The following is a 26,140-nucleotide window of genomic DNA, read 5'->3' on the forward strand; positions in this document are numbered from 1 at the left end:
CCACAAAAATCAAATTTCTTACATAAAAATGACCATTAAAGGTACATGCAGGTATAAATTTTATACTGAAATAGAAATGGTAATCTGTGTTGAAACACAGATTCTTATTGCAATGACTGATGTACTCAGGCTTGGGGCTAGAGAGAGCTGCTAGAATGGACACCTGGAAATAACTAGTTACAATGAGAGATACTGCCACAGGGATAGAGGCATGCTGCCACAGGGGAATGCTCTGGGGTCTGCCTACTGATCCCAGTGTGAGGCTGATGGGTCAAGCTATTTTCTAACCTCTTCCTCCCTTCACTCCCTCCCTTCTCCAACCCATCCCCCCCTCCCATTTCTTCTTGAAGCCTTTGGCTTCCTCCCTCCCCCTAGAGTGGACTATGATATTTATTGGGGGAAAAAAAAAAAACTTCCTTTCTTTTCGTAGGTAAGGGGTTTGTTGGGATAACAGGACAAGGGAACTGAGGAAAGAGGGATGAGGATTTCCCCAATCTATAATGAGGGAGAATTTGAGGGTTTGGGAAATTAGGCCAGTCACAACTGTGACAGAGGGACAGTTCAAGAGATGGATAGAGGACAACTGTTTAAAATCTTCTTTCTTCGTCACAAAGCCACTAATGTCTTTCAGCTTAACTCCAGAAACCCCTCCCTCAAGGATCCTTCAGCCTGAGACAAAAGCTAAGAAGATCAGTTCAGGGCTTCTTCCCCTTCAGACAGTCACCAAGAAAAGTCTCTCCTTCAGATGGCTTTCCTCCAACTCTTGCTCAGTCAAATCTCAAAGAGAGAGACTGAATCAAAAGTTTCTCATTTTCTCCTGGCCAGATCAACTCCCAGAGAGAGACAGAATCAGTTCCTCCTTTGGTCAGAGCCCCAAAAGCCAAGCCAGCCCTCCAAGGGTCATTCAGCTAGCCTCAACTGCCAACTCATGGGAACACTCCGTTTGGAACCTTGTTCTTGATTGACAGACAGGACCCCAGACTTATTTCTTGCATCTTGGCTTGTCCTGCAAAACCTCTCTCTCTTCAATTCTCTATCATAATACATTACTAAATTTTGGTTATTTAGAATGGTCAAAACTTATACATGTACTTGTAGAAATAAGCAAAATCTTGAATAAAGGAATTAATCTTACTTTCTTCTATCAGTTTAATATGGATACTATTTCCCCAAAACATTGTGTGACTAAGTTATTCCAGTCAAATCACAGAATTTCCAGCCATAAAAAAGCTTTTATGCAAAGTGAGGCCCACCATTTCTAACATGTGACAGAAATTTGTGGTACCCTTACTTCCTAAGAGCCAATACTCAAATTTCATTGATTGAAATCTATTACTATACTATAAATACATAACACAAAATTATGCTTTTAAAAGAGACTTACTTTCCTCCTTTTTGCTAATAATAGCAGGCAGAGTATAAATCTGAAAAATAAATTATTTAAATCAATCAATTTTTTTCTTTAAAAATTATTTTAAAAGTCATCAATGCTTTAGGTATAGTTTATTAACAAATATGACATCAATTCAATATCACACAGTGCTATTCATTTCATTAATGCTCATTAAATAGTATCTCTACATTTTTACCTTTGGATAATCATTCTACTAGTATTGGACTTAGCAAAAACCTTTGAAGTCACCAAATCCAACAGCTTGTTTAACAAATTAAGAAAATGAGGTTGAGGTTAATTTTCTATTCCACCAGAGTGCCAGCTTTCTCTGAACCTTGGGATAGCTTTCCACTTAGGCTTCACTTGACTATCCCAATTCAACTCCAAAACTTAAATAAAAATTCAGAAAGTTCAGGAATCCCTATGAAATTAGCCCTATTCTTATTTGCATTCCTCCATTTAGCCTCTTCTTGAGAATCAACAGATTCAATATATACAAAAAATAATTTATTGGTGGTTGTTTTTCTATACTTCTTTAAATTTGCTCCCCACCATGTAGTCAGTAATCCAGTGACACTGGCCTCCTTGCTGCTCCTCAAACATGACACTCTGTCTTGTAACTCTATTCTGGCTATCTATCCCTACATGCCTGCAAAGTTCCAGCTTCACTTGCAGTTCCTGGTTTCCCCAAATTCCCTCAAGACCTAATTAATATTATAACTTCTTCAAGAACCCACAAGGAACTGTTTTAGGTGCCTGAATACAGTAAGCTCTTAATAAATGTTGATTACAGAAGACCTTTCTAATGGGTATTCAGTAAATAAACCTGATGGACTCCTTTCTCATTACTTCTTCCTAGCCATAGGTGTTCTTATATGATCATTTAAAGTAGGCCATCCACAAATAGCAAAACAATGAACATTCTATACATTTTGGTTTATTATCATATCAAAGAGAATGCTCCTTTTTCATTAATGGGATGAACCTAGACAATTACTCTAGCATAGTGCATGTAAAGAGAAAACAGAAGGCATGTTTGGAGAAACATATTTAAAATTTTGTTTGACTGTCCATGGAAAGAGGAGGCTACTATTCTGATTTTAAAGGCTACTCAGGGACCCAATAGAAAAATAATAAAGGGAATGACTCATTTTACTGTTTTGATTTCCTATTTTAATACTTATAATCTGCTTGAAAACATATAAAATATTTAAAATATTATATTCTTATTGAATCTAAAATATGCCAATTATGAAACGCAAAATCTCTTACCGGTTCCTTTCCATCCATTGCTTCAAGCCACAGCTTCCTATTTGCTTCTGAGAAAGCTTGCAATGTGATGATTCCATGCCTATGAAAAGAAGAATTATCTTTGTTTATTTTTCAATTAAAATTTATATAAAAAAGAAGAATTTTAAATTCATAAATGTCTGGGTAAAAGTGAAAATACTCTTGCTTGGATACTTCTGTGAAAGATAACAATATAGAAATTACTAGATTTGCTGACTCAACAGTGTCATACTGTTTTAGAATTCCATATACTAGATATAGCTATATAGTTATGTATGTTCATACATAGGATGTATGGTCATACTTAAGCAAGTCATGTAACCTCTTTGGGTCTCATTTGAACCTATTGCTCATTTATAAAACCAAGGGCTTTTATTGGGTGAACTCAAAGGTCCTTTCTTACAATCCCTTATCTATGCAGGCTTATGAAATCAGGTTGAACATAAAACATTAGGTTCTAAGAGCTAGTAGGCAACAAAGTAGCTCAGTAGATTGAGAGACAGGCTTAGAGATGTGAGGTCTAGTGTTCAAATAGGACCTCAGACAATTCCCAGGATTGTGGCCCTGGGCAAGTCATTTACCTCCCATTGCCTAGCCCTCTTTTGCATGGAACCAGTCCACAGTATTGATTCTAAAATGGAAGGTAAGTGTAAAAAAAATTCTAAGGGCTATCTGTCCAGTATTAAAAACAAGTCATTCTTTATTTAAAATAGATTGCTATCTAGAAGGACTAGCTCAGTAGTTATCAAAATGTTTTATACTATATCACTTATTGCCTTGCTAGGAAACATAGATTGTATTTTTTTTTAAACTGGGGGGGGGGGAATAGAGGAGAGGTACAATAAAGGCTTATTAGTGCACAAGTTTAAAAAAGAGAAAGAAAACCAAGTTATGCTTCACTTATGTATTTTCTACATATTTCAGCACCCATCCTAAAACTGACCTGATACGGGACCTTGAAAAATAAGGATAACAACTCTATAATCTAAAAGCTTGGAAATTTCTGATGAAGAGAATCACAGAATTTAAGAACTCTAAGAGTTCACTTAATCCAGTCTTTAAGGTTCCCCAATTCAAATGGAAGGCCTAGTAGTAGAGCCAGGGTCTCCTAATTTCTATTACAGTTAGAATGGTCTTTAAAATGTATCACAGTGAGGTCTCTGGTGATATGAGGCTACAGGATAACAACAGAAAATATACCAAATACCAAAAGTGCAAATAATAAACATACTGATTATCTACTCAGGAGATTGTCCTGGGTAATTTGTTTCCCCCTATTTTGCTCTACTGCTAGTCACCCTTGGGAATTTTTCAGAATGAATCAAACAGTGAATCAAAAATATTTCTGCATTATATATCCTGAATATGAGGGAAAGATGTTTACTGAAAGGAAAAAGGTCAAATTGGGTATATGAAAATAATTGATGTATTTCAATTATTGATACTATTTCTGTTATCCATGTAATTGAAAATTCAAATTTAATGTGATCACTACTTTCATACATACATACAAACAGAAAATACATATATACTTAGAGAAAAAAGAGTGAGAGGATGAATATCTAGCTACAAATTAGTGGCACTGTTTATGTGTATGGCTTCTGGAACCATTCTCATTACTTATATTTATATGAACCTCTCTACATTGGTAGTGAAAATTTTTTAAATTCTTTCCCCTTCATTATGTATACATATAGACCTTTCCAGGGACTACGTAGCTATTTACTAACAAAATTGAAGAAAATTCCCAATAGATTCACCAAAATGAAACTAAAGCTATTTAGGAAATAATTCAACTCAAATCTATTTCCAGGAATCTTGAAGAAATCTTTAGCTGGGGCTTTAGATCTTCTACTGAATTAAGATATAACACTGATATGAAGGATTAAACCACTTTTAGGCACTTAAAATTTTCCTATTGCCATTGCTATACTTCCCCATTTTCAAAAAAAAGGAAGAAAAAGATAACTACTGGTTTCCTAATTCTTGGCAGTCTTGGCTATTGCCTTAGGCAAGCTAAAAATTTTTACATGAACACTTTTTATTCTTAAAACAACAGAGATAACAGAGAGATCAAAGTGACTCATGTTTAAGCTTATCATCATCATGAAGTCCTTTAATATTCACATTAAAAAAAAGAGAATCATTTAATTGCCTAGATTATATAGTAAAAAGTATCTCTTTTTTCCTAAGAAAATCCAATAATTCCAGTCATTCATATATGGCTATAAAAATTATGAACTCTATTTTAAAATTTCCTCCTGGCCAGCACAATTTAAATTATGAAGAATCCCACTTCTTCCTCATTAAACATAAGTAACTTTCAAATACTTGATTTCTGATTTTCAGAAAAGGTTGGGGGCAGCTGGATAGCACAGTGGATTTGAGAGCAAGACCTAGAGATGGGAGGTCCTAGGTTCAAATCTGGCCTCACATACTTCCCAGCTGTGAGACCCTGGTCAAGTCTCTTAACCCTCTTTGCCTAGCCCTTACCACTCTTCTGCCTTGGAACCAATACACAGTATTGATTCCAAGATGGAAGGTAAGGGTTTAAAACAGAAAAGAAAAGAAAAGAAAAGAAAAGAAAAGAAAAGAAAAGAAAAGAAAAGAAAAGAAAAGGTTGTATTTTATTAAAAATTGAGGATTTTAATTTCATAATATTATATTCTTTAAAGCTTTTAGCTTCTTTTTGATGCAAATTACAAAATCACATTAACACAAATAAGAATTTCAGCTTCTTTGTCCTGAGAGCTGTCAATTTTCCTAAGGAAAGGAAATTTCTGTTTCTCTAGAAAATAGCTGTCACTTATAGATGGAAATTTCAAAACTATTATCTTCCCAGTCTGACCTGATCTCATTATCTCAAATTTATGGAATAAAAATAGCTAACAGAAGAAAAAGGAGTAACTAAACAACCTTGTCATGGAGCAAAAGGATGGTAAGATAAAAAGGAGTAATCTTATTAAATGTATGACTAGGTTGGTCAATACTTTTCACATAATCACGGCTAAAAAATTGTAACGTCAATATTTAATATTATTAAGTGTTGTGTTGTCTGAACCCTCATTCAGTTTAGCCAATATGAAACCATAAGAATTTCACATATCTTCCTTGAAAATCAGGGATTTTTCTTATAGAAGTGAACATTAGGAGGGCTACCTAAAATGAGCTTGAGCATAGCAAAGAAGCCACAGGATGCATTTTGTCATGATTATTATCATTAATAACACAGAATACAATATATAGATAAAGCCTGGCCCAGGCAGTAAGTCAAGCAGTCCACATTAGACAATTTACTTAATCTCTCAGGGCCTTGATTAACTTTTGAAGAATCTAAGTTATAGAAAAGTTCCTCTACAGTGGGAGGAGGTTTCTCAGAGATAATTCCCCTACAATCTTAAAATGGCAAGTCCTGACCAGAAATAATAAACATTTGCTATGCCTCTACTGGGCACAGAGAAGCATGGAGACACAGATATCTGAGTTAAGGTGAGACTATTCTAGAATCGGAGGAACTTAAAATATAGGAGAGAATTATTATACATCAATACGAAAGATAAAATAACCAGTGTGTTAGAGCAGTGGTATCAAACTCAAATATAAACAAAGCCATTAAACTAGACCTAAGGATTCCTGTGGCTAAGCATTTTACTTTGAAAACCATGCATTTGTATTATCTATGTTTTTATTGTTAAATAATTTCCAATTATATTTTAGGTATTTTTATATATAACATAAAAGGTAACACAATAACATAATACATGTTATAAATAGGTAAAAAATTATAATCAATATGCTTTTCCAACAGAAATAAATTCTCAATACTTATGTTCAAAAAATCTACATCTCATTCTCTCCCCACTTTCTAAGAAGGCAGGAAATATGATAGAGGATATATATATATATATTATCACATAACACATATTTCACTGTTCATCATGTTGTAAAATGACACATGTTGTTTACACTAGAGGGAAAAATCATGGAAAAATTCATCAAATGATATTTTAATTTTGATTCGGTTACAACTTAGAAGTGTTATGGATCATATGGGTTATGTATTTGATCCTCAGCATTTGGATGTCTTAGGGCATGGTGAATTCTGGGAAAGTATTCTTGAAAAGGTGGGATTTCAATAGTTACGAAGGATATGCAAAAGGTCAAAATGTAAAGGGAAAGTATTCCAAGCAAAGAAACTAGTGCCCACTAAATGTCAGACAATGTGCTAAGTGCTTTTACAATTATTGTCTAATTTGATCTTCACAACAGCCTGAGTGGGGTGGGGGTGTAGGTGCTATTATTATCATCCATATTTTCCAGTTGAGGATCCTGAAGCAAAGGGCTCACTGACTTGCCAAGGGTCACATGGGTTTGAACCCTATATTTGAATGCAGAGCTTCCTGGACACATACCCAGAACTCTGTCCACTACATCATCTAGCAATCCAGGAAAGTAGATGTATTTCAACTTGAGACATCCTCATTTCATAATTCTTGGTCAATGATGGTGAAAGTATGGCATGGGTACCAAAGATGGCACAGACAGCACTCTCTGTGGCCATACAGACTTCCCCCTCAGAGTGTGTTGCTAGAACGTTAGAGGGACTTGGGCAAAGCTATGCCCCTCCACCTCTCCATTGAGGCTGAGACATTTTTCCCATCCCCTCCACTCTGCCCAGCAGCCAAATGGTAGAGTACAGGGGGTAAGGTGGGTGTGGCTCACGAGCAGTAGAGCTGGAGGGTAGCTGAGTGTTTGGGCTACTCCCCTCTCTCCTTTCTATGATGGCTGAGGACATTCCTCACTTCACCAACCTCTCTGCCAAGCAGCTCAATGGGAGTGTTTTCTCCCTAACCTATGTGGGTTAATGGGGGTGGGGGTGGGGCACAGTACTTGTTCCAGGAGGGTGCAGTGGGGACAAGGCCTGGTACTCCATCCCTAAAAGGTTTGACATCACTGCTTTATGTTTTCATGTTTCAAGTGTGCCAACTCAGATATTTATTAGTATGTGGAGTAAAACAAAATGTAATAACTACATTATGAAAGTAAGAGAAACAATATATCCTTTGATGTTATCATTCTGTGATGGAAGGCTTCTCACCCTAAATTTCTCACCATTAAGAGGACTGAATGGTCTTTATCTAATACACAACCATTGACAGTCACTATGTTTCTATGCTATGAACTTAATGGTCTGTGGTTTTATATATTGTGGCACTTAACTGCTTTATTTTCACAGGGCTTTTGAGTTTTACTACTACTATTACTACAGTATGATTACTACTAGTACCAATAATAATCACAGCAAACATTTATATATTGATTCAAGTTTTGTAAATTACTTTGGATGTGTGATCTCAGCATTCAAAATGTTCATGTATCTATTTCTCATCATGAAAAAAAAAACTATAAAGGAAAGTTCAAACCTTTCAACCACTTCAATGTCAAAGCAGAATCGTTTGTCAATGGAATCTGTCTTTCTTCGGATGCAAGATTTTAATTTAAACATCTCTGGTGAGCTAGTGACAAGACCATTCTGTAACAACAACAACAACAAACGGTTTCATTAAAAAACAAAGAAGCAACTTAATCACACAGTCATTTATTAAGCAGTCATCTAGGTGCTATTCCAGGTTCTAAGAGACCTAGATGCAAAAAAAAAAAAAGGCAGTCCCATCCCCAAGGAGTATATAATGAAAAAGTAGACATCCAGATGAATGCATCATATAATTCTCTATTTAATTTCGAATGCATTGTTCTGAAAATTTTCAATCGAATCTTAAAAGCTATGGAGTTTATGCATATACCAATTGCTCTTTCAGGTAACTTAAAATATCAAACTATGGATTATACAGATAAAATGGATATATTAGTATTTTTATGAATTTAATTTTATCTGTAGATTTTCCCCTACTCACCACTTTTCCACTGGATTTCATCTCTGAAATACTCATCGTGAATGTTTTGCTTCCCTTATCATAAGTGCAATAATGTTTTATCCAGGTGAAGCCAAGAGGTCCTAAAATGAAAAGACAAGTTAGATCTTATAACTGATCACATGACAGGAATCCATGTGTATATTGTTTCATGTAACAAAAGATATCATTACATCTTATTACCATGCCACTAGTTATGAGATTTGGGATGCATCTAATCCACTTAGCTAGAAATAGTGAAGAATGTTATAAAGATCACTAAGGATATCTTCTATTCTTCTAATATGAACTGCAGGTAATTATGCATTTAACAATCTCCCAGTGTCCATCCCCAGAGCCCTAACACAGGCATGGTGACCGCAAATACTGCTTCACTACTTCTGGGAATCAAGTCAGAAGGGAGACATAGCTCCATAAAAGGTGATACTACAGTCCTGGATATTAGTAAAAGTAAAAGGTACTGCTGCTACAGAGTACCCCTTATCCCACTATCTTGCGAAATTACTTCAACTATAGCACCCTACATTCATAATCTTCAAGGTGAATCTTTCTTCTTTCTTGTTATATATGTGTCAAAAATGCTCTGTTCCAATGTAGGAGATCTGAATAAGAATTGTGACATCTACTCTGGGTGTGAGGAGACCAGCTAGATCACTAATCTTATACTCAGAGTATCAAAACTATTTAAGCATCTTGTTTACCAAGAGAACAATTATAAAACACCAGTTCTTAACATATCACAAATTACTGGGGAATGCCTTTAAAAAATGAGTTAGCTTGAATGAAAATTCAGAAGTGACGCTCTTTCTGTTACAATCTTCCTTAGCTAAAAAGTATTATATCATGTCTACTATATTGAAATCACTATGCTAATAATACAAAGAAAGGGAAAATAACAATAACAATAAAATTTTTAAAAAATCAAACATGTCCTTGCTCTCTAGAAGCTACTTGTTCAGTGAAAAAGAAAAATGTGGAAACATTTAATGTACAAACAAGAATATATAATATAAATTGGAGACAATCACTGAGGCAGGCATTAGCATTATGGGGGATCTAGAAAGGTCCTCTTGTAGAAAATACTATTTTGGAAGGAATGTAAAGAAATAACATTTCATTGTAGTACTAGACATAGAAATAGCCAAGTAAAATGAAAAGCAGATAACATTTATAAAAGAGATAATTGCATTATAAGAATAAGGACTGGACTGAGAGCCAGACAATGTGAGATCTAGCCCCAGCTCTACCTCAAGCCATTTGTGATCTTGTATTATAATAAACTCACTGAGTTATAGTTTCTTTGAAAATGTAGGCAATCTAGGCCCTCCATCTCATAAAGTTTTGAAGACCAAAGGAGATAACATGAAAATTCCCGGAAAACTGTATAATGTTATGCAAATATAGAGTATGAGGAAAAGCTCTTAGTTAAAAACTCTCTACAGGCACATGAATTATATAGTTCTAGAACTAACAAGTGTTCACTTTGAAGGCTTATACTGAAAAACTTTCATGTTACAGCACATATAAGGCCAAATTTCAGTGATATAAATGCATACAATTAAATTAATGAAGTCGTTAATATTTTTCTGTCATTGTCACAATCAATTTTTAAATGCTACTAATGTCAAAGTCAAATTTTACACTTGGAGGCATGGAACAACAACCACTGAAGAAAACAACCATGAATGAAACATCTAGAGAATTAGGTAAAAACAATAAATATTTTAAATCATGAAATGTATAGTTATGCCTCTGATTTTTCAATCTTTCCTAAAATTAACTATGCAAGCTAGTAACTTCTTGGTACTGGAGATTAAAGAAAAATAAAATTCAAGCAGATTCTCTTGGATCTTGTTTAAGTTCATTCCTTCAGGCTTATGTGTGACTATAAAGGGCAACAGTCCCTTGCCCTCAGATAAAAGTCTCATTCAATAGAACAACTTGGCCTAACTCTCTTCAGTTACTGAAAGAAGACAATTGCTAAGTGACCAAAGCTTCATCAAAAATCCAACTACATCAGCATTAATATAGGTCTGAATGAGATTAAAAGCTACTCATATAATAGAAGTATGCCACTAGAGGCCTTAGACTGTGTCCACCAAAGAGATCTGCATACTGATCTCAAGAGAAAAGGCAAAGGAACCTTTTCTCTATGCTTTGCTTGTCATGCAAACATTTAAACTTGTACCACTATGTCTGACCACAATATAAGCAATAATATTAATACATAAGTATACATTAAATTATAATGGTATATAATTTATATGAGCTATATATAAATTATAAAAATATTATAACAAGATCTACTCAAACAATCAATAAACATTTCTTAAGTGCGGTCTATATGGCAGGCACTATACTAAGCACTGGGGATGTGTCAAGGAAGTTTATTCCCTCCCCCTTCTGAGTAGCTTGACCTGTCCATCAACATTCCTCATATACAACAGTTATACCAGGACAAAGTCAAGGCTTGGGGCTTGGAAGAAGCAAGAAAAGAACAAAGAAGGGATGGGGGAAGAAAGGAGGGAAGGAGGAAGAAACTTACAGGCTAGGCACCTCATGGTGAGATTACTTATAGGAATGATGAGATTTAGACTATGATTGTCTACCCTTTCTAATAAACTTTATTAAATATATATCTGGGTAGAAATATTAGTTCAATTCTTACAGGGATACAAAAGAATTCAAGATAGCCCCTGGCTTCAAGGAGTTTACAGCAGAGGTTGCAATATACAAACAAATATAGGTAACCCGTCAATGTTGAGACTTTTCCCATCATGGTTTTGATATATGATGGGTCTTCATTAGGAATTAAGTGGAAATCTGAGGGAATTTTGCAGAAGCTTCAGACAACACACAATCAAACAGGCCATCAAAGAACTTCCTAAGAAAAAATCCCCAGGGCCTGATGGATTCACCAGTGAATTCTATCAAACATTCAAAGAACAACTAACCCCAATCCTATACAAACTATTTGACATAATAAGCAAAGAGGGAGTTCTACCAAATTCCTTTTATGACACAAACATGGTACTAATTCCAAAACCAGGCAGGCCAAAAACAGAAAAAGAAAATTATAGACCAATCTCCCTAATGAATATAGATGCAAAAATCTTAAATAGGATACTAGCAAAAAGACTCCAGCAAGTGATCAGAAGAGATCAGGAGTGAAACAAGGATGCCCATTACCACCTCTATTATTGGACATTGTACTAGAAACACTAGCAGTAGCAATTAGAGAAGAAAAAGAAATTGAAGGAATTAAAATAGGCAATGAGGAGACCAAGTTATCACTGTTTGCTGATGACATGATGGTCTACTTAAAGAATCCTAGAGATTCAACCAAAAAGCTAATTGAAACAATCAACAACTTTAGCAAAGTTGCAGGATACAAAATAAACCCACACAAGTCATTTCTATATATCTCCAACACAGCTCAGCAGCAAAAACTAGAAAGAGAAATCCCATTCAAAATCACCTTAGACAAAACAAAATACCTAGGAATCTATCTCCCGAGACAAACACAGGAACTATATGAACACAACTACAAAATACTATCCACACAACTAAAACTAGACTTGAGCAATTGGAAAAACATTAACTGCTCATGGATAGGACCAGCCAATATAATAAAAATGAACATCCTACCCAAACTTATTTATCTATTTAGTGCCATACCCATTGAACTCACAAAAAATTTCTTTACTGATTTAGAAAAAACCATAACAAAGTTCATTTGGAATAACAAAGGATCAAGGCTATCCAGGGAAATAATGAAAAAAAAAAGCCACAAATGATGGGGGCCTTGCAGTCCCAGACCTCACAAAGCAGCAGTCATCAAAACAATTTGATTGACATCATGATGTGGAACAATGTATATTGTTATATTATATGTAAATAATTTCTATAAATAATGTATTAGTTTTAATTAAGATAGAGTAAGTAGTATTAGCACCAAGATTCAAATTTCTTGTAATAGTTTTGTTCAACATATATTATACTGAATTTCTTGTAAAACTCCAAAACTACTCTTACCCAAACTTTCTTGCTAAGAATCCTTAGAGTAGATTTAGTAAATTGGTAACTATATTATAAGTGACCTTGGGAAGGTCACAACAAAAAAGGGGATGATTGTGGAAAGGAAACTAAATTAACATTTGGTGGCAGAAGGGGTAACTGGGAGTGACAGTTGGGTCTTGTGACTAGCACTTCCTTCCTGCCAGGGTGGGTCTTCCTTCCTGGTGTGGGAGGAGAGAAGAGCTTGTTCAGCCCAGTCTGGTGTGGTGTGCTCCCTCTTCTTGGTTCAGCCCAAAGATTCAGGCCCAATCACTTCTAAAGCTTAGACCTGTTCTTGTTTGCTTTCAGTCTACTGCTAAGATTCTGAATTAGACAAAGCGAGAACTGATAAAGAGTAGATGGGAGTGGGAGAAACCCTCTGCCAGCCTCTGGGCCTGGCCTCAACTCTGAAGCTGAGGAAAAAACTCCAATCCCAACTGGTTATTAAACTTTATATTATTTGAATTTGCAGTCAGATAAGTGGACTATCTTTTCTGGTCATAGAGGGAGCAGAACTTCAGTTCAGTCATTCCAGGACAAACAGTCTTTATCTGACCCCTGCTGCTTCCTCTCAGCAGGGGGCATCTCGATCCTTTGCTTCCTCGAGCATTATTCCCTCTCTCCCCTCAACTCCTCCATACCCCATACAAACCTCCGATTATCCCCCAGTTTTTCCAATCCCCCAAATTCTTTTCCCAATAAATATTACATATGTGAACTGGAACAACCTCCAGGAATTGATACAGAGTGGAAGGAGAAGAACCAGAAGAATCTTTTACATAGAGATTGATAAACTGTGGCACAATTGTTTCCTACTAGCAGCAATGCAATGACCTAGGACAATTGTGAGAAACTTGTGAGAAAGAATGCTATTCATATCCAGAAAAAGAACTGTGGAAATGGAAATGCATTAGGAAAATAAGTGATTGATCACATAATGCAATAGGGATATGATTGAGATTTTGATGTTAAGGATAGAGTTATTGCAGAAACAAATAACAGAAATAGATTTTGAACAATGATACCTGTATAACCCAACGGAACTGCTAAGCGGATTTGGGAGGGGGGAGGAGAGAGAGGGAGGGAGGGGGATCATGAATCATGTAACCATGAAACAATATTCTAAGGAAAAAACAGAGTAGGGGGCAGCTGGGTGGGCCAGTGGATTCAGAGTCAGGCCTAGAGACAGGAGGTCCTAGGTTCAAATGTGTCCTCTGACATGTCCCAGCTATGTGACTCTGGGCAAATCACTTAACCCCCTTTGCCTAGCCCTTACCACTCTTCTGCCTTGGAACCAATACTGATTATTGATTCCAAAACAGAAGGTAATGGTTTTTATTTAAAAAAAAAAAGAAAGAAAATTAGATCAGACATACTCACAAAAAGGACCAGAAGGTAGGATAGAAATAATGGGAATGTTGAAGGGAAATTACCATTCCCTATGAGAGTTTGTGACAGAAAAGAGGAAAAAAGCTGAGTATGGTCCAGAATGCACACTAGTTTTTAAGAAAGAAGATTTCAAGGGTTTAGATAAAATATAAACAAGATGTCATGAACCAAAACTCTATGGGGAATGACAGCACAGGCAGAGTAGAAGTGTCAAAAAATGAAATTGCAAAAATTCAATGAGTATTCAAAACTATTAAATAACTTCTTTCCATACATAGCCACATTTCCATTTGACATTAAAAAATCAGCTGTGTGATTGACAGATTTATGCAAAAGGTTTACCAAGTATAAGGTACTGAAAGTAGATCAATAAAATAGTTGAAAAACTAGATTAATCGTTTTCTATCAAGCTTTCTCTCTCATTTTATAAACATAATCTAAGTTGCTGAGAACAGTAGAGGTTAATCCATCTAACAGTCAAATGTAAACTAAAGCCTCTTTTGAGGCAGGACTTCATTTACATTAATGGGATAGGTATCAAAGGTTAGCATGAGTTGTGCTAACTATTGTTTAGAATCTACTAAAAATTTCAATAAATAAAAAAAATTCTTAAGGAAGAATAGAATGGCTAGACCTAGATCACTGAAAATATTCCCTTCCTCAGAGAATTTAAAAAATTTCAGCATAACTAAATATAATAAGAAAAACAATTTAAATGATGAAATGGTATGTGTCATACAACTTTAGTTAAGATTATAATCTTTAATGTCCAGGATAACATAACAACAGCTGGAACTATGCCTCCATGAGTGAGTGAATATTCAATAAAGCAGTTATTGAGGTAGAGATCCTGAGTGCTATGGAAGGACTAGACCCACATGGGACTGTTAGTATTTATAATAAATATCAATCAATGAGCTAAACCTGGAGAACCAGAAGCTTAGGAAAGCCAAGACCAGTTTACAGTCTTAGGACTTGAAAAGTCATAAGATTGACTGGATAAGTCAGAGAAGAGCAGGCACATGTCAGATAACTCAAAAATCCTGATTATAACTTGGATAATGGATATGAGACTTCAGGTTAGGACAAGACAAGTGAGAGAGAAACAAGTTAAATTTCAGAAGGCTGAGTGCTATTTTCCTTTCAGATGATGATGAACATTGACATGCTGTTTGAGATTAGTGCTTTTGTCCTTGAATAAATGTGGCAAAGAATAAATCGGTTTTAGACCTTAAACTTAGTAGCTAAGTCTTAATTTAAAAGTTCGTATGAAGTTAAAATAAAGGTCTGTCTCTAGATAAATCACCTTTGCAATCAAATAAATGTGGGCCCTCCTAATAGAGTTCATTTCACTTAATTCTATGTCTAGTCATTTTTTAGGTATAAAATTGGTGTCAAATTGGTACTTTTAGTCTGAATGGAAGATTAGGAAGTGTAAAGAATAACTGGATCTTATAATTGGTTCTCACTTGGTTTTTTTGTTACATACAGGTTAATGAAACTCCATTTGAAATTTTACAGGTCAAGAACATCTCCACAGTATGTCACTGTGCCAAGCTGATTATATCATTTTGCCATCTGCCCTTGTACTCCACCTACACCCTCAATTTTTTATCTCTTGTTCTGGGAACAGTAAACAAATCAATACTGTCATTAATTCTGGAAAAGTCATGATAATCTAATCCTATATGGCTTCACTCAGTATCCTTTTAATTTTCCAGACCAAAACTCCTTTTCTTGGCCCCAACTCTACTTTATGAATTGTTTAATCTTAGAACTTCCATTAGGATTCCATTAGAATTCCATTAGGGCAAAGACTGTTGATAAAAATTAGGCACACTATAGCATTAAGCAATATTGATCTTCTCCCTCAAGGTGTTACTAACCTGTTTAGCAATTAATTCAAAAGTTTATTAAAAAGCAAATTTCAATTTTTTTTTCTACTGGTAAATCACAAGATTTGACTTACGTTTCTCTTGTACATAAAGATACCCTTCCATTGTCCATTGACTTGGAGGACGATAATCTTGATTTGCAGATTTCATTCTCTGCATTAATCTCTCTACTTCTTGACGAGTACTTTCAAAGTTATTCCTTGTCTGAAACAGAAAAAACATTGATTTCATGGTTTATTTAGAAGTCCAAGAGTCAGGAATTTCCAGCTATAAAGTCAGACCTAATCCTTGACTTTCATTTTATACAGTCTATAGTGCAATAATCAAAGACATAACATCAATTATCTTCATAGTTGCAAAAATACAACACATATTAAAAGAATTTTGTAGTAGTATTTTAATATCTTAAGAGTACATCTATGGGTCTAATCAGGAGGTACACAATCCGGTCTATTCTGCATATACTAGTTTCTGTGTCTGTTTTATATGCCCTCTTCCATTTCTCTTTCATGATTTTCCCCCCCTCTCTCTATGTCCCCCCCCCCCAGCTCTAGTCCCTTATTCTTCTACCATCAGTATCCCTTAACTGGCCAAAATGCAAATATAAATTTAATTTTGAAATTATTTTAAATATTTCTTCTAAATTAAAGTGCAGATTGAGTGAATTTTTTTTAAAAAATATTTAATTTTCATAACATAAGTTTTTCTACATAAGTTTCCTGAAATGATATTATCCAAATTATCTGTCTTCCTTCTTCTCTTCGTGCTCCCAGAGCTGGCAAACCATGCAATCTGGGTTATACATGTATTATTGAGTAAAATTTTTCCTAAGTTTTCTTGAGTTATACTCATATAGCCACAAATTGTTGCCTCCCACACATAGCATTCTAAGACCTAATGCAAGTTAGTGGCTATAGATAAGAAAAAGGGGTCCATATTTCAAATTTATATAATAGCTATGAGTCAGCATAATTCTTTGATTTCCTTAAAAATATGAACATCAAATTCATTTCTAAAGTATTATTCTCCTTAGTAATAAAGCAGATTCTAATTCCTAATCTAATAACTGAAAAGACCTGGAAAAGTTAGTGAGTCTCCCAAAGTTTCTAACTTATTTGATGCTTATTTGAAAATTTGATTTAATATCAAGAAAAACTCATATTAAGAAGGACTCATAGTGATATAAAATGTAGTAAAATGACCTCTGGATGGAGACATTTTTTAAAATGGTAAATAAATGGCAAAATAAGTAGAACACTCGACCCGGAGTCAGGAAGTCCTAAATTCAACAGACACTTTGCAAACTCATAAGATTCTTCTTGGTTATCTGACAACTTCTTTGTCAGTTCCTATTATGAAAGTTTGAATGTACTAACAGTTTGTTTTTTGAGAAAATTCATGGCTTACACATATAGTTGGAAAGTGTCTCTCATATTTCATAAATCTTCAATTAAGTTATAACATAGAATTAATAAAGAATCTTACATTCTGTAAATTGAACTGCAGCTGCTGCTTGTAGGGGGCAAATTCCTGAGCCAGTTCATATCCCTCATGGTAAAAGGTGAATAATCCCTGAAGGAAAGACAAAAGCTGCAAGGACAAAAAGAAAGATATCATAAGAACACCGAAAATACCAATGGATAAAAGGTCTACAACCTGAGACTCAGTTATTCTACTGACAAGTATAATCACTCCCACATATATACTTTTTACATATCAAAAAGTGTTTGTTGTTGTTTTTCAGGTATTTTTTTCAGTCATATTTGACTTTTCTTGCCCAATTTGGAGTTTTCTTGGCAAAGATAGTTTTTCATTTCCTTCTCCAGTTCATTTTGCAGTTGAGGAAACCAAGGCAAATAGGATTAAATGATTTTGCCCATGGTCACAGGATAAAATATCTCAGACTGGATTTAGATTTAGAAAAATGAATGTTCTTGATGGACTCTAGGTCCAATGTTCTATCGACTGTGCCACCTAGCTGCCACCTGGTTCTCCATTTCCTGGTAAAGTGAATTAAAGTAAAAATAGGTTAAGTGACTTGCCCAGGGTCACAAAACAAGTAAGTTTCTGTGGCTAGAGTTGAATTCAGATCTCTAGGTAAAGCACCCTATACGATGCATCACCATCTGCTCCCTAAAGTCTTTTTGTCAGTAGTTGAAATTTTTTTTCTATTTTTTCTTGATTGCATACAGAAATAATTTAAAATACTTGTTTCATGACATTTTGTAGTCCAAATTCTGTCCCTTTTCCCCTCCCTAATATGACAAACAGTATAAGTTAATACACATGTTATCATGCAAAGCCCATTTTAATATTCGCTATATTATCAATATTTTTGTAGCAATATCAATGAAATCACAGGTTCTAGTCACTATCTCTGTCTTGTATTTTGTCTATATTTCTATATGTATGCATTGCCTCCCTTTATAAAATGTAAGTGTAAGGATATAAATGTAAGGGAGATATTACTTGATTCTTTGTATTCCAAGGATTAGTGCAGTGTTTGGCAAATAATAGACTTAATATTGGTTGCTTGTTTTTTTTAAGTGCCTACTATTTATCTGGGGGAGGGGGAGAGTTGAGTATAGCTGGTTGGCAAAGTGGATAGAGTGCCAGACCTGGAGTCAGGAAGACTCATATTCATGAGTTCAAACCTTGCCTCATAAAATTAACTATGTGACCATAGGCAAGTTACTTAACCCTGTTTGCCTCCATTTCCTCATCTGTCAAATGAGTTGGAGAAGGAAATGGCAAACTGCTCCAGTATCTTTGCCAAGAAACCCAAATGGCATCTCAAAGAGTCAGACACAAATTTAAAAATGACTCAACAACAAATAGCAATGTTCCAGGAGATGTGCCAAGTGTAATAATCCTTCAATTTATTGGCCATTTCTTTCTGTGATGTCCTTGGTGTTTGCATACTCCACTCTATTACAAAGGATTTAAAAAAGACACAAACACAAGCACAAAAGCAGAGTTCCTGCCCTAAAGAAGCTTACAATCTAAAGGATGGGATCAACATGTAAACAGAAATGAGAGAGGGAGAGGGAGAGGGAGGGAGGGAGAGAGAGAGAGAAAGAGAGAGAGGGAGAGAGAGAGAGAGTTCAGGGGCAACAAAGGAAGGGCAATATAGGGACACTGGAAATGTAGAACTAATCTAAATGGGTATGAAAAAGCAGAGAGGCAAGAAAGGAAGCTTTGGTCTACCACAGACAAAAGAATAGATACTAAGTAGAAATATATAGTAATAGATTGTTACACCTACTTCATGGAAGCAAAGAAGTAGAAAGACTAGCTAAGTATTGTTTGTGCTAAATGGGAGAGAAGACTGTCCACTTTCAAAGTAAAATGCTATTTGCTCTTTGAAGTATTTATGGTAAAATATGAACAAGAATAATATTCATAAGACAGAGAGATTTTTATCTTTATTAAGAGAAGTGCTAAATGTGTTTTTGAAACCCCAAGTTTGCCCCCTGTTAGAAACATGCCTTGGGGGAAACCCCCAGCTGACTAGACTGACCTAATTGGCCTAATTGACCTTATCTCCAAACTGTAGACTTTGGGGTACATGATGATCTCAGTTTAGATAAGATTAGTAGTCATTTAAGCTGTCGGTATCCTTACTTTGTTATAAAAATGTATTTCCTTGTATCCATTGAAGAGCTAACCAACAAAGGTTTTATATATAAAACCGAAAGTTTTATTACTCAATGAGGAATCATCTTTGTTAGTGTATTCCCTCAGAGACATGATCCCAGAGTCCCAGAGCTTTGGCTCTGTATGGTATTAAGCACTTGACTATGTGTGGCTGCAGAATATTAAGAACTACTTTAGAGATTATGTTGACAGAAGTTGACAGAAGGAATAGACAATCACTAAAGAAACCACAAAGAGAAACTGTCAACTAAATTGCAGGACTTTTTTTTCCCTTCACAGTCCAGAGACATTCTCAATTTCTATTATAAAGATGTTCTGTTGCCACATCACTTGTACAAAACTGAGTTCATCATCTTCCCTCTATACAGGTTACTCTTCCTAATTGTCTGTTGATGACATCAATACCCTTCTAGTTCAAAGAATATGAAATTTGGAGTCAACTCTGGTGCCGACTATCAAAACCCAATCACCTGCCAACTCCTTTTAATTCTATTTTCATGACTCAACTCTGCACATTAAAATACTTGGCTTTATTCAAAAGTTTAGTTCAAGTGCTAATTTTGACATGAGGGCTTCCTGACTCACCCAACTAATTTTTGCTTTGTATATATATATGTGTGTGTGTGCGTGTGTGTGTGTGTGTGTGTGTGTGTGTATGTGTATGTGTATGTGTGTGTGTGTGTGTGTGCTCGCGCGCGCGTGCACACAAGTTTCATTTAATAGAATGAAGCCTCCCTGAAGGAAGAAACAGGTTCATTTTTTATCTTTATATCCCCAGTTATACACTAAACAGTATCTGACACAGTGAATGCCTTTGAGTAATTTTTATACCCATTTCTTTTCTCCCACCCCATAAACAATCACCACAGTTTACCATAGTTCAGGCCCTTTTACCTCGAATATCATAATGCTCCTTTAATATAGCTTTTGATGTTATCATTTCACCAAAACTACTCTTTCCAAAGTTTATGCTGTTAATCACACTCTCTTCCTTAATATTCTCTTCTCTCTAGGTTTTCAGGACACTACTCTCTCCTAGATTTCTTCCTACATATCAGACTACTTTTTATAGGTCTCCTCTATTACATCCTCATGCAGATCATATTCTCCAACAGTAGATTTCCCTCAGGGTTCTGTCTTGAGCCATCTTTTTTTGGTTTTGTTGTATACTACTAAACTGGCAACATAGTAATGTGTTTGATTCCTCTTTATCTCTCAACTTCAATATCCAATCTGTTGCCAATCGTTGTGACACCTCTCCTCTATGCCCCTTTCTTTGTCACAATTTTAGTGTAGGCCATTATCCCCTTATGTCTGGACTGTTGCAATAGTATGATGGAGGAATTGCCTACCTCAAGTCTTTACCTACTTCAAACCGGCCTCCATTCAGTCAACAAAGTGATTTTTCCCAATTTTCAGGTCTAACTACAAGATACTGCATCCCAACTCAATAAACCCCAGGTTCTCAATTGGCTTCAGAGTTAAATACAAAACACTGGCATTCAAGACCTTCAGTACCTAACTACCTTCTACCTTTCCAGCCTTTTAATATTTTACTCTCTGAAAAATACTCTTTGATCCACTGAAACTGAAATGCTGCCTCTTCCAAAGAAGACACTATTTTCATCTCTAGGCATTCTCTCTGGGTAACCCCTGTGCCTAGAATACTCTCCTAGTGTTTTAATGTGAACCCCTCTTCTTGCCATCATTCCCGAAGATATAACCTTTCCAGTATATAAAGAGTCAACCTGGTATCCACAGACTATCTCCTAAATAGGTCTAAGGATAGATTATAGGGGCACTTAACATTGAGGAGAAAAAATACAACTTTTTTTTCATTAACTTCAAATGAAAATGTAAAATTCCTTCAATTATAAATATAGGCAGCAAATATTATGCAGAGAAAAAGTCTATCAGATTGAAAAAGAGGTCCATAACAAAGAAAAAAGTTTAAGAACCTATGCCCCAGGAAAATGCAATGGGAGGCTGTTTCCTTATGTTTCTAATGTTCTATCACTGATGCCAAACATAGTACATGTTCTCAAGGAATTTATATGGTATGGAGAAAAGGGGTAACTGCATTTGCCTTGTACATAGTTGTAGGGTAAATGAAACTTGAATCAGTTTTCATATACAGAACGATTCCTGTCATTACCTTTTCCCTAGGGAAAATAACAAGACTAATGCTTCAGTTGGTAGATACACTATAATTTTTAGCAAATAAATATAGATTCTATCTCTAAGTACAAAAAATAAGTCTGAAACCCAAAGATCCCAGCTTTTGGGACAAAAAATAAAAACTGCTGGGAAAATTGGAAGACAGTATGGGAGAGATTAGGAATAGATCAACACCTCACATCCTACACCAAGATAAATTCAAAATGGGTGAATGACTTAAACATAAAGAAGGAAACCATAAGTAAATTGGGTAAACACAGAATAGTATACATGTCAGACCTTTGGGAGGGGAAAGACTTTAAAACCAAGCAAGACATAGAAAGAATCACAAAATGTAAAATAAATAATTTTGACTACATCAAATTAAAAAGCTTTTGTACAAACAAAACCAATGTAACTAAAATCAGAAGGGAAACAACAAATTGGGAAAAAATCTTCATAGAAACCTCTGACAAAGGTTTAATTACTCAAATTTATAAAGAACTAAATCAATTGTACAAAAAATCAAGCCATTCTCCAATTGATAAATGGGCAAGGGACATGGATAGGCAGTTCTCAGATGAAGAAATCAAAACTATTAATAAGCACATGAAGAAGTGTTCTAAATCTCTTATAATCAGAGAGATGCAAATCAAAACAACTCTGAGGTATCACCTCACACCAAGCAGACTGGCTAGCATGATAGCAAAGGAAAGTAATGAATGCTGGAGGGGATGTGGCAAAGTAGGGACATTCATTCATTGCTGGTGGAGTTGTGAACTGATCCAACCATTCTGGAGGGCAATTTGGAACTATGCCCAAAGGGCGACAAAAGAATGTCTACCCTTTGATCCAGCCATAGCACTGCTGGGTCTGTACCCCAAAGAGATAATGGACAAAAAGACTTGTACAAAAATATTCATAGCTGCACTCTTTGTGGTGGCCCAAAACTGGAAAACGAGGGGATGCCCAACAATTGGGGAATGGCTGAGCAAATTGTGGTGTATGTTGGTGATGGAATACTATGTGCTAAAAGGAATAATAAAGTGGAGGAATTCCATGGAGACTGGAACAACCTCCAGGAAGTGATGCAGAGTGAGAGGAACAGAACCAGGAGAACATTGTACACAGAGACTAATACAATGTGGTATAATCGAACGTAATGGACTTCTCCATTAGTAGTGGTGTAATATCCCTGAACAATCTGCAGGGATCTAGGAGAAAAAACACTATGCATAAGCAAAGGATAAACTATGGGAATAGAAACACCGAGGAAAAGCAACTGCCTGACTACAGTGGTTGAGGGGACATGACAGAGGAGAGACTCTAAATGAAACTCTAATGAAAATATTAACAACATGGAAATGGGTTCAAATCAAGAACACATGTGACACCCAGTGGAATCACGCGTTGGCTATGGGGGGTGGGAGGGAGGAAAGGAAAATGATCTTTGTCTTTAATGAATAATTCTTGGAAATGATCAAATAAAATATTATTTAAAAAAATAAGTCTTTTTCATCTAAAAGGTTGTCAACTATTCAAAAATCATTTTAGTTCATGGGTGGAGAAAAGTTTTACTATGTATTTAGTTTCTTTAACATTTTCATATTTTTATTGATGGCTTTTCTTCTCTTATCTGACTCTTATTGAACTATAATTACCCAAATTGAGTGGAATTGCATTATTCATGAATATTGTGTTAAGGGTTATATTCCATTAAGAACTTTATGTTACTCTGTGCATATAAGTTGATAGCTATTACTGATCAGATATAATACCACTAGCTGAGATAAAATTTCTCTTTAGCTAAGTGAATTTGTAAAAATATACACCAAAAAATGTATTGTGTCTATATGCACAAATGATAGCCTATATAAATCAAACTGTTGCTCTAAAAGGTAATTTTAAACTCAACAACTAAATATATAATAATGCAGACATATAAAAAAATAAGACTGAAGCAAGCTCCCAACATCTATTTACTAGGTATACTACTGAAATACTTTTTTGTAGTTTTCACAAGTTCTAAAACACAATTCCCTACTCCATCTAAGGTATTAGTCAGAGATATAACTGTATTGTCCTGTGAGGCAAAAATAAAAATATTAGAGAATGTTTTGAAGAAAACCTAAAAGAAATCTTTTCATCAAAACACTAAATGTCCGGAGACCCAATAGTTCTTTTAATTTAAGAGCAAAATAGATGAGTAGATAATATTGTAGAAAGATTTAAAAACTGCTAACACTTCTCAATAATGGTAATCAACCATTCTTTACTTCTCTAGACGTTAGTTATCATATCCTCCTCTTCATGACAGTAGTTTGGACATGGATGTATGTTTTCAGAAATCAAATGAGAGAATAGAATAAATGACTTTTTTCTTTTTCATCAAGTCCCATTGGGTCCTATTTCTGATACTTACACTGTGCAATTAGAATATCCAGCTTGCACAAGTAGGTCAATGCTTCTATGCCTGGCCTCCTAAAATAATTTACTATGGAAATTCACTATGAATATCTTTAAATACATTCCTCCATAAATCCTGATTTTAAAAAGTCATCCCAGGAATGACTTAAGCACTTGCTAGCTCCATGACCCTGGGCAAATTACATAGTTTTAACTTTCATTTTTATTAGTAAAATGAGGATATTAATAACAATAGCACCTACCTCACAGGGTTGTTGTGATTCAAATAAATTAGCATATGTAAAGTATTTTTGCAAACCTTAAAGCACTTTCTAAATGCTAGCTATTATTATTGTTATTTGTTATTTTTCTTTTGATCTCCATTTGAGCAAATAACAAACAAAAAACCCAAAAAAAGTTTATAGGATTTTCCAAAAAGTTTAATTAATTAATTAAATAGGAATATTTTTCTATTGTTATATGATTCTTGTTCTTTCCCTCTCCTCATTTCACCCCCCTCCCATAGACAATGAGCAATTCCACTGGGTTTTAAATATATCAGTAATCAAGACTTATTTCTATATTATTAATATTTGCAATAGAGGGATCATTTAGAGTCTGTATCCCCAATTTTATTCCCATGGAACCATGTGATCAAGTAGTACTCCCACAGTTCTTTCTCTGGATATAGATAGTGTTCTGATGAGTTCCTCTGGATTGTCCTGGATCATTGCATCAGTACTAGTAGAGAAGTCCATTATGTTCAATCTTCAAAACAGTTTATCACTCTCTGTGTACAATGTTCTCCTAGTTCTGCTCCTCTCACTCTGCATCAATTTCTGGAGGTCATTCCAGTTCACATAGAATTCTTCCAGTTCATTAATTCCTTTGAATACAATAGTATTCCATCACCAACATATACCACAATTTGTTCAGTCATTGCCCAATCTAAGAGCATCCCCTCATTTTCCAATTCTTTTGCCACCACAAAGAGTGCAACTATAAATATTTTTGTACAAGGCTTTTTCCTTATTATCTCTTTGGAGTATAAACCCATCAGTCGGATGGCTGGATCAAAGGGTAAGTAGTCTTTTAAAGTCCTTTGGGCATAATTCCAAATTGCCTCCCAGAATGGTTGGATCAATTAATAATTCTACCAGCAAAGCATTATTGCAGATTTTTAACCTGAGAAAATATTTAATTTTTTAAAAGAGTCTAAATAGAAGACCTTGTCTGAGAGTTTAGTTCAATTCAAAGGCAGATCTGAAAATCATTATAAAGAAACAAGAATTCCCATGCTGCAGAATATGAGTTTGCTTAGTTTTTAATGTTTTCTAGCTAATAAAGTTCACTGAAATAAGGCCACAAGATGGCAGCAAAGTAAAACTTTTGCGTACTCATTTTGTCTTTCACTGATTGAACTAAATGGGGCTAAGTGATGATCTTTTGCATTGCATTTTCATAAAATCAAAGATTTAAAATTTTGTTCTAGAAAAAAAATAATCTTAAAGGAAAGAAGCTTGCTAACTCCTAAAATCCAGAGAATGAACTGTTTGCAGAAAGATTCCTGCAAAACCTACACTACATCAAGAAGATCCAGAATGAACTTTTGGAGTGTGGCTGATTGAACTGAAGGTTGACTGAACATTTATTTTGAATGTATACTCTTATGCCAAAGGGGACATCTCCATAATTGGTTTTTGTCAATGTGCCCAGCAAAACATTGGTTTTGCTGTCTCCCTCTTCTATATACCTCTTAACTCTAACTATTGTACTTTTCTCTTAGAAGGGTAAAATTTTGTATGTGTCTATAGTTAGAAGATTCTAGAGGTACAAGATGATTATGTTAAGTGATCAATTGGGAGACTAGTCCCCTAATTATAACCAGAGGGGATTGTGAATTTTAGATTTACTCCACCCTGTATAGTCTTTAGAATTTTAGCAACCAGGAATGTATAGACAAC

At 35.1% G+C, this 26,140-nt stretch overlaps 1 protein-coding gene across 1 annotated transcript in view; it reads right to left on the reverse strand.

The window, feature by feature from the left end:
* ARHGAP42 (Rho GTPase activating protein 42) overlaps window positions 1–26,140 on the reverse strand; it is a 400,535-nt gene that overhangs the window by 81,518 nt on the left and 292,877 nt on the right. Inside the window, exons 7-12 of the mRNA XM_001365340.5 lie at window positions 17,442–17,546; window positions 16,031–16,160; window positions 8,599–8,699; window positions 8,107–8,216; window positions 2,666–2,744; window positions 1,385–1,424 (exon numbers count right to left, since the gene is read on the reverse strand). Coding sequence (XP_001365377.2) covers window positions 1,385–1,424; window positions 2,666–2,744; window positions 8,107–8,216; window positions 8,599–8,699; window positions 16,031–16,160; window positions 17,442–17,546 — 565 coding nt within the window. The remainder of the gene's footprint in view (window positions 1–1,384; window positions 1,425–2,665; window positions 2,745–8,106; window positions 8,217–8,598; window positions 8,700–16,030; window positions 16,161–17,441; window positions 17,547–26,140) is intronic.

Source organism: Monodelphis domestica, chromosome 4 (assembly GCF_027887165.1).
Source record: "Monodelphis domestica isolate mMonDom1 chromosome 4, mMonDom1.pri, whole genome shotgun sequence".
Lineage (NCBI taxonomy): Eukaryota > Metazoa > Chordata > Mammalia > Didelphimorphia > Didelphidae > Monodelphis > Monodelphis domestica.